Below are 10,114 nucleotides of genomic sequence, written 5' to 3' on the forward strand. Positions count from 1 at the left end.
CCTGCACCTATTTGGAAGTCAGTAGTTTCATAAGCAAACATACGACTTGAATGGTGTTTGTGAATGCAGAGACCATATCCTGTTTGTCTGTATAAATTCTACAATAGTCAGCATTCTTTTTTTCTAAAAATTAAAGCCATACTTTTTTCCTTTTTAAATGACATTAACATTTAGAATTCCATTTTAAAACAAAATAGTATTGGCTTACATTTTGTGATAGCCAGTGGGAAAGGCCCAAGCTGTCAGCTGCTCTGTCTGAGAGGCGATGAAAGCAGACAACTAAATGTGTGGTTGTCGTAGATTCTGGGTCTGGAGTTCTCTCTTGTCCAGCAAGAGAGTCAGATGGAGGATTAAAAAGAGAGAGAAGCAGGACGCCTGGGTGGCTCAGTCGGGTCAGGTCATGATCTCGTGGTTTGTGAGTTTGAGCCCCGCAGTGGGCTCTTTGCTGACAGCTCAGAGCCTGGAGCCTGCTTCGGATTCTGTGTGTCTCTCTCTCTCTCAATAAGGGAAAAAAAATGTCAAAATGCGAGAGAGGCTAATGTCCGGGAAGAGTCAAGAGCCCCAAGTAAGGATCCTTGCTCCATTTTTATGAGACTCAGAAGGCTTACAGGCGTAATGGGCATGCATAAAGAGACCATGAAACCAGGAACATTAACTCATGGGCGAGGGAGGTGAGGGGTTTTGAAGATACGTGGTGTTAGAGGTTTGGGTCAATACAAAACAGAATCCTGGCACTGGGAGGAAGGTTGTTTAGAGCAGGCATGGGGCACCTGTCCCTAAACTGGCCTAGGGGACAAGACAGAGCATGCTACCTCGGGGTTAACAAGCCACCTTTCTTTTGCTGATTAGCTTCTGTCCAGGCAGCTTTACCCTGCTGTGGTCTATAGCCCAGTTTACCTATTTTGGTCCTTCCTTCTCTTCCTGTGAAAGCAGCTTTATCTTGGATGCATTCATCCTGTCTTTCTATTCCTTTATGCCTTGTTAACCCTTGGGTACAAGCTTGGGGAATTCCTGAGCTTATTTCCCATATGTGATTTTTTTTTTACATGTGATTTTTTTTTTTTTTATCATGGTGGTGTCCAGATAACTTAGATGAGATAATAATGTGAATAAAAGAACTATTAAAGAGATATTTTACCTTCTTACATTAAACGGTTTTGGTAGATTTTGTTTTCAGGATTAATGGGGGTTACCTGAAGCACTAGCAGTATACCCTCCCAATAAGGAAAATATGTTCTTCACTTCCTGTGCTTTCCTCCATTCTTAGGGAAATCAAGTTTTGTGCCCTGTAGAACCAAGAACACTCTGTTTCTCAAACTGTGGTCCCATGGGACATTAATAGATAGGCATTCTTAGTAGGACCTCCTGACATTCTAAGTACTGTTTGGAAAATGTTATGCTGGTTCCCATAGCCACATGGCTGTTTTAGTGGGTGCGGCATGGAGGTATTTCCTATACATCAGCCCTTGGAAGAATATACTGTAATTACTATGTATGTACACACTTAATTTTCCCTAGTCTCTGCTGCTTTTTTTTCTGGTTGTAAGTTTGGGGCTATAGACTGACACCATTATAGAAATGCCCTAGTTGGAAACTAATTTGACAATAAACTATTTGTAAAAAAAAAAAAAAAAAGAAAAGAAATGCCCTAGTATCTCTGGGAGGGTAACTGATTTTTTTCTCTTTATATTTGTAGACTCTCTGTAAATAGTGTGAGGTACAAAACACATCGAGCGGCTGGAATTACATTGTGTGGGGTCTTATGCTACCAAACTTGAAAATTGAAACATATATAAAAAGTCCCAAGTAAGGAATAAGGGAGAACCATCTATCCTATGTATTTAGATATAAATTTATTTCCCCCTGTACCAGTAAGTACTAAGAGTCCTTGGGCGAAACTTCAGACTGCTTCATAAGAGACCTGTAAGAGCAGAAAGCAGCAGATCTTTACCCTCTAGCCAGTGTACGCGTGGTTTGTCACAAGTCATGGTGTATCAGCCCTATGATGAATTCATAAACCAGATACAGGTTGCTGGAATTAAATGTAAAATAACACACTCAAGGGAAAAGTAATTCCTTGGTATAGGAAAAATATTAAAAGAACCAATACTTCACTTGAAAGTTTACAGTAAGATAAACCGTAGTCTCCTTTTTAATCCATTTATACAAAGACGTTTATTTGCCGGTTTTGCCTAAAACAGGTAGAAGTTTCTTAGCAGCTGAGTTCTTGTTACCAAACTGTAAATACAGTCAAAACTGCCAAAAGGTTACAGTGAATTCGTGAATGTAAAGCCCTTTTAAAATGACAGCGCTGGGTCCTTTACATGAGAAACAGATAGGACCTGAGACCTTCACCAACTCCCAGATACGTTTCTGGCATATTATTATTCCCTTTAAGATAACATTATTAGAAATTTTTAAGTAATTCCTTTTGATCTTCATGATTCTCTAACAGGATTAAAGTCCTTTATAAAGATCTTTTACGGCCAGCAGCCATCACTTTTTAAAATGTCTACATATTCTTAGTTACCTGCAGAGTAGAAAAGGTAGTAGAGCTGCCTGTAAACGTGGATGCTGGCCAGCATCCCAGGCTCACCTCCTGGTGACACCCACCCTACACATGGCCCTGGCAGTGCTCACAGTCCTTATGCACGCTGTGACAGTTACAAGGCAGTGCCATGATATGGACATCTTTTAGTGGCCCACAGAAGTCAAGTAGCTGTACTTTAAAATGTTTTTGCTAATTTCTACTTAAAATATGATTTATTTGAAAACAAATAGCTCTGAACTACACATGATAAGATGTGGATTTTCATTTGGGTTCTAGCTCCCTTTAGCCCTGTACCTTCAAGTAGGCTGTTTATCCCTCTGAAGTTCTATTTTCTCATCTTTACAATGGGGTATTGATCTTTGTTTGGCCTGTTATATAGGGTGGCTGTGAAAATTATTTATTTATTACAGGTGATTGTTTAATCACCATGAACTTTGTTGTTTTGTTTTTAATTTAAAAAAAAAAAAATTTATTTCCGAGAGAGAGAGACAGCGTGAGCAGGGGAGGGTCAGAGAGAGGGGGAGATACAGAATCTGAAATAGGCTCCAGGGTCTGAGCTAGCTGTCAGCACAGAGCCCGATGCGGGACTCAAACCTACAAACCGCAAGATCATGACCTGAGCCGAAGTTGGACGCTCAACCGACCGAGCCAACCCTGGCCCGAACTTTGTTAAAAAGAGTGATGATATTATTATCATTATCATTATCATTATTATTATTATTATTATTATTATTATTGGAAACCCAGAGCAGTATCATAAGTAACAGTTCTAGAATGTCTAAAGCATATTGGTACAGTTGTTTACCTCATCTGAAAAACCCACCTGAACCTAGATGTATAGACAAAATAGAAATCAAGATCTAGATAAGCCTCCAAACTCCAGAGTGGGACTTGCCAGCTGCTATCAGGTAACCAACCACCTGAAATAATTCTTGACATTCCCAGTCTCACTTGGAATATCCTTGGTCATATTTATAGTTACTCTTAAACAGCTAGTCCTTGAAAAAGCTATTCATTAAAAAAAAACCTTTTACAGCTTGTCCTTGATCCTGTTCTTCTTACCCTTCTATTTTAGACCACATTGCGCACATTATAGAGCTGATAGGCAGAATTCCAAGACGCTTTGCCCTCAGTGGGAAATATTCACAGGACTTCTTTAATCGCAGAGGTAGTATTAATAACATGAGTTTTCATATAGGTCCCAGGGATACAACTTCAGGAAGCAGAGCATTCACACCAAGACTATTTTTAGTTATCACTCACGTCCCACTGGAGTGGGTGCCTGGTTTTTTTATGGTTCTCTGGATTCTCCATTAAATGGATAGAGTCCTCTTCCTATTTAGGACAGAAAGCAAGCCTGAAATGCTTTATAAAGAGGTGTGCATGCTACTCTTTCTGCCATTGTCTAGAACTGCATTCGTTACTCTTGTTATGTATGTCTTTTTTTTCCCCTTTCCTGAAATGTTTGAAACATACAGATCACATTGCATTGATCATAGAACTTCTGGGGAAGGTGCCTCGCAAGCTCATTGTGGCAGGAAAATATTCCAAGGAATTTTTCACCAAAAAAGGTAAAATAAATGTGTTTGTTCCCAGACATTAAGGGGGCAAGGTGTTTAAAAATTGAAGAGGTAAGTAATGCTGGTTACCTGTCCCCAGCACCTACAGAAGAATGGTCCTGGCCTTGACTGCTGAGCTGTAATAATGTGGTCAAGAGCAGAGACTGGAACCAGACTCTCTGGGTTCAAATCCAGCTGCTCCACAACCTCAGTCTGCTGATTTCTAACTGGAGATCTTAAACGTTTACTTCATATTTAATAAGTTACCATGTATATAGAGCACACACCTGATTGAGCGCTTCTGAAAAATGAGCAGATTTTTGCCAGCATCTGATCTAAGAACTGCCTCTTTCAAAGGGCAAGTCATTTACTTTAAGCTTCTTCAGGGCGGGACTACATCTCACTGTCTTGTGGCCCAGTGACACCCAGCATAGTCACTTAAGCCCGTCAGTCCTACAAATTAACTTTACACTTTGCAGTTTTATGTCATCACTGAGGAGTGATGGAGATACTCAAGAGGATACTCTTACCTCAGATTTTTGACTTGGTAACATATGTTGGCATATTTAAATATGTACTTCTTATACATCCAAATAAAGTTAAAAGCTGAAATTTGAAAACCTGACATGGAACAGACTAGAAGACTATCTGCTCTTTTTTTCCCTTTTTGCCATCATTCCATTTTTTCTTAAAACCTCTACACTAGTGCTGAGGAAAATCCTTTTTCTCAACACTCGACAGCAAGCATCCTCAGAAACATTTCATGTTTCTTTTTTGGCAGGAAAATAGTGAAGTGCTTCATAAGAGCTCCCCCCTCCTTGCACAAAGACCACTCAATGGCATGCATGTACTGAGTAGATAATTAGGCACTTGGCTGCCCACAGAAGAGACTTCAAATAAGTGTTGTATAAGTAAAAGTTTTGAAGCTGCATTTACCTTAATAAGCCACTGTAATTGACCTTTTTTTTTTTTTTCTCACTTCAAAGAAGCAAAATTTAGGATGACATTCCTGAGTAGTACGAAGTATGGTGTAACTATATTTCCTGAAACCTGTGTGGGGTTTGTTCTTTTAGTCTTGTTCCTTTTATACAGATTTGTCGTGGTATTAGCTCTTACTGCCTTATTTGGAAGCAATATTTACTAGACTGGTAAGCCAAAAAAAAAAAAAAACCAAAACAGTACAATCAAACTGTTCCTGGTATGTGGTAATAAACTGCTTCTGAACACCATGTGACACCATTTTGCATATATAGGCATTTAACATTCATTTTAGTGAATACCTGGTTCGTGTTAGGCCTGACCAATTTGACTGGGACAGAAAATCCTGGAATGGTGGAGAAAACAAATTGTCTTAAGTTTTTAGGCCCTCAGAAAAGAGTGGTGCTTTGTGAATGGAGAAAGATTCAATTCTGGTGGCAAAATTTGATTCTTTATAAAGCACCTGGATTAGTTCCTGGATTTCCACAAAAGGCTCTTGTCACTTGTCAGTGTCAGTCAGTTTCTCTTGTATTGTCTTTATCATAGGTGACCTGAAACACATCACAAAACTGAAACCCTGGGGCCTTTTTGAGGTTCTAGTGGAGAAGTATGAGTGGTCTCAGGAAGAGGCAGCAGGCTTCACGGATTTCTTACTGCCCATGTTGGAGTTGATACCCGAGAAGAGAGCCACTGCCGCCGATTGTCTCCGGCACCCTTGGCTCAACTCCTAAGCCCGAGTCCAACAGCGCAGCAGAGACCACATGCTGACCCTCACTCCTCCCCAACAAGCATTTCCCTCTTCCCTTTTCAGGGTGAAGCTCTTCCTTCAAGGATTTCCTAGGTTTGTTTGGGTTTTTTGGGGTTTTTTTTTGGTGGTGGTTTCTTTTTTTTTTTTTTTAATTTTAAATCAACCTGTTCATTTGGGTTTGCTTCCTTGACCCTGTGGAGATCCCCCACAGCCATTGGGCATCCTAGGTGAATTTGGCATTGATTGGGCTCTGCCGAAGACTAAAATGTGAAACAGCCTCTCACCCTGTACCTTTGTCTTTCCATTAGAACGCCCTTTAAATTATACACATCCTTTTTAAAAAGAGCTATGAAGATGTATGAGCTCATCCTTTTATTCAACTGACTCTAAGAGTCAAATTTTCTAGTGCATATTCTGTTGCCAGCATAAGGATGAGAAGGGGAAAGGGTGTTACTTCTGTGTACAGCAGAGACATTAAACTTGCTGTATCCAGGCTGCATCATCATCCTGGACTGTTTCTGTTGCTCTCTGTGTTCACATGTTTTCCTGCGACTTTGAGCTATCTTTTTAAAGGAGCCGTAAAAACTCCAAATTTGGGTACCATTTTATCACTGTTCCAAGCTCTATCTGAGTCCTTTCATCCTTTAATAACTCTAAGATCCTTGAATCTCTGGTCTCATTTTTTTGATGAAAACAGAAGCGGAACCATTGACTTATAATTTCTTCAGAACCACAGATGTTTTGCAAAACAGTCCTTTCCTGTGTGTCTTCTGTCACCCCACCAGCAGAGTTCTTTCAGTTGGCTGTTTTGTGTTTTGTTGTTTTAATCCCCGGCTGACACTTTACTCACTGCACTTGAGTTTATTGCCTCATAACTAAAGAAATCAGTATGACTCTAGAAAGGAGATCTGGATTTCAGAGATTTCCCCTCTAAGAAGAAAATGTCCTAGAGTTCCTGATTCTTCTCCAGTCAGTCCCCTGCTCTTATTCACAGCTTTTTGTTCACCTTGTCCAAAATTTAGCCTTGAAGCAGTTTCCCTCTGGCTTTGCCTTTCTCATTTTCTGAAAGGCTTCAGGTCTTAAATGAAATCCCAGCATAGAAGAACCAAGGGGAAGGGTGGGATGGCACTTTTGGGGTGGGTTTTTTGTTTTGTTCGGGGGGGTTGTTTTTTGTTTTTTGTTTTTGGTTGTTTTAAGATTAGTCATTCTCTGCTGCTATTTCTTTGTATAATACAAGTTTTTAACTGCAACTTTGGGATAATTGAAATGTACTTGAGGCTTTTTTTTTTTTTTTTAAATGAGAAAAGGCTCTGAAGTTTACTTTACAATGGGCCTTTCCTAGACTTGCCCTAGACATTACATACCCCTTGGGTCATATTGAAAATTAAAAGAGGGGCAGGCTTGGGGTCACAGCCAAGTGGGCCTTGGGGACTACAGCATTCTGTGGAGACGGCTCCAGGAGTGATTTGCAGAAAGCCAAGGAGGTGCGACTTGAGGCTCTACTAGCAAAGCTGCCGATGAGGCTTTCAGATAGCCGGCCCTCCGTACGGGGGATTGGAGTCCAGATTCTGCCATTTTTCCACCAACAACAGCAAAGGAAAACATGGTGCAATTATGCAATCCACTTAACTCATAAACCTAGAACCCTGAGTAACTATGGCCAGCCATTCATCGGATCCTTGATTGGGTAGTCCTGAAATCAGACATGTTCCTGTAGAAAGAATGTTGAGTGAGGCTGTCTATGCACCTATCAAGAATAAAGAAAATAGATTGTATCCAACAACGGCAGGGAAAATCCTTCAGCACTTCTAATCCACTTTGGCTTTTCAGCGATGTATACATCTAAAGCAATAGCAGACTAGAACTGAATCCTTTTCTACACTGTAAAATAACAATTGTGGAATTACAGGAATTCTGGTGATGATATTAAAGTAAAATAACCAAAACACACAAATAGAAGGCCCCATTTTAGCAATTGATGTAAAAAGAAATTTTAAGAGAGAACCTATAACTTCTTTGGACATTTTTTCCCTCCAAATAAGGGCTTTCCCCCCTGTCATTTAAGGAGCCAGACGAATTAGAAGCCGTAGAAAGAGGCAGCTATAGAATTTGATCTTCCAAGTACCCCATGTACCTTTATTGAACTTAATCATAATACTGTCAAATTGCCATGATCTTACTAAAGGATTTCTATTGCTGTCAATTAAAACCCCAAATGCATTTTTATTCTTTCTATTGGGTGCATTGTCTGTTTTCTTTATAAATGCAGTACAATAAACAAATTATTTAATAACCTACATGTTTCCCGAGCATTTCTGTTCATTTGTTCCCCAAGTTGGTCCGAGCCAACCTTCAGAATGGAGGAAAGAACTGGCTGAGTATGCTTTTTGGACTTCAGTAAGCAGTAAAACTGTATAGGTTGAACACGTGCCACTTTATGGCTTTCCTAGCTTTGCTTCCGTCTTTAAATTGGGGGTAGGTGAGATTAACAAAGTAACATTTTGGAAAATCCTAAGAAAATTGTTCTTCCCTATATCCAGTAGTATTTTCCCAGAATATCTGTGGTGTGTCTTCCCCACCCCTGCCCCAGATATGGCCATAGCAGATAAAGAAGGCGAAAAGATCTGTGAGCTCTGCCTGAGGCCCTGGCATGACAAACCCTGTTGTGCCCAGGCTTTCATACACTCGTCTGATTTACTCCTTAGCATAAATTCTTAGAAATGGAATGGCTGGGCCAGGTTGTAATACATTTTTATGGCTCTTAGTAAATGTCCCATAACTTATGTGAGGAACAGTTAAGACTCTTGCTGTGATTAACAGTGTTTGGATGGGCCTGTTAGGATTGCACTCGTTTTATTCCTTTTTCAAAAATCTTTCTCTTGTTTTTAGATTTATTTTATTTTTGAGAGAGTGCAAGTGAGGAAGAGGCAGAGAGAGGGAGCAACAGAAGATCAGAAGCAGGCTCTGCGCTGACAGCAGTGGGCCCTGCACGGGGCTCGAACTCTTAAACTGGATTGGGATCTGAGCCGAAGTCAGACACTCAACCGACTGAGCCACCCAGGCGTCCCCGCACTCATTTTACTCCTAATAGCCAGTTTGATTGCCAAAAACTAGGAGTGACTTGTTTTAATTTGCAGATTGGATGACTAGTGAAACCAGAAACTTGTTTCCTGGGTTTTTTGGCCATTTGTGTTTTTTGGTTATCTGCCTCCATTACCAAGCTTTATTTTGGCATGCTTCCCTATTTCATTATTTGGTAAGGATTTGTTGTATACTAAAGATGATGCATTTTTGTCATTTTTCCATCACATACTTTTCCAATTTTTTATTTCATTTTTTTTTTTTAACATTCAATAGAAAGTCCTTTCCCACCCCTGAACTACATAAACTGTTCCAGTTAATTTAATCATATCATGCTGAAGACATACGTAGTGTGTTCATACTGTAGTGTTGCCCAGAAAGAATGTAACACGTTCAAAAAAAAAAAATACCTAAACAAATGAAACCAGAATTCCTCAAGCCAGCGTGTTTACTGGACTGGCCAATCTAGGCAGTCTCACGAGGCCTGTGTCAAGTGTACGGGCCTGGAGTTCAGAGGGTTTTGGAAGACTTCATTGCCATCGTCCTAGGAGAGCTTGTCGCTCTCTCAAAAGAACTAGCAAATTGAAATGGAGTTAAACCGTCCCCCCTCCCCAGGCCCCTGCCTTTCACTCTTCATTTGCCCTGAGTGTCTGCAGGGGCACCATTCAGCTGCTCCAGAGCAGACCCAGGTTACAAATGGACTTGATTACTGCCTGTTCTCTTATTTGTGAAGCCTTCAGTCTTACAGTCTGCCCTTCTGAGGAAAGGGATTTGCTGTGGGAGGACTGTATCATAGAAAATGGATGTTCTCTTGATACTAGTCAGAATTACATTTTCTCCAGAAATAAGGCCTAATGACACCAAAGAAGCTTGAATAGTCAGCCCTTTGTGTTTTGCCCACCAACGTGGTGCCTTTGGAGTTGGCAAGGTATTGCTGTCTTACACCTCTTGCATAATCTTCAGTATATGAAGATTAAATATATAAACTGTTAGGGCGCCTGGGTGGCTCAGTTGAGTGTCCAACTTCAGCTCAGGTCATTATCCCACAGTTCATGGGTTCGAGCCCCCATGTTGGGCCCTGTGCTGACAACTCAGGGAGCCTATTTCAGATTCTGTGTCTCCCTTTCCCACCCCTTCCCCCTCCCCCACTCATGCTGTATCGAAAATAAACATTAAAAAATGTTTTTAAGGATATCA

General features: G+C 40.5%; 1 protein-coding gene across 1 annotated transcript in view; it reads left to right on the forward strand.

The window, feature by feature from the left end:
* SRPK1 (SRSF protein kinase 1) overlaps window positions 1-6,355 on the forward strand; it is a 68,119-nt gene extending 61,764 nt beyond the window's left edge. The window contains exons 16-17 of the mRNA XM_077754819.1: window positions 4,030-4,122; window positions 5,635-6,355. Coding sequence (XP_077610945.1) covers window positions 4,030-4,122; window positions 5,635-5,819 — 278 coding nt within the window. The 3' untranslated portion in view covers window positions 5,820-6,355. The remainder of the gene's footprint in view (window positions 1-4,029; window positions 4,123-5,634) is intronic.
* The last annotated feature ends 3,759 nt before the right edge of the window (window positions 6,356-10,114 follow it).

Source organism: Crocuta crocuta, unplaced genomic scaffold (assembly GCF_008692635.1).
Source record: "Crocuta crocuta isolate KB4526 unplaced genomic scaffold, BGI_CrCroc_1.0 scaffold132, whole genome shotgun sequence".
In the NCBI taxonomy this organism is placed as follows: domain Eukaryota; kingdom Metazoa; phylum Chordata; class Mammalia; order Carnivora; family Hyaenidae; genus Crocuta; species Crocuta crocuta.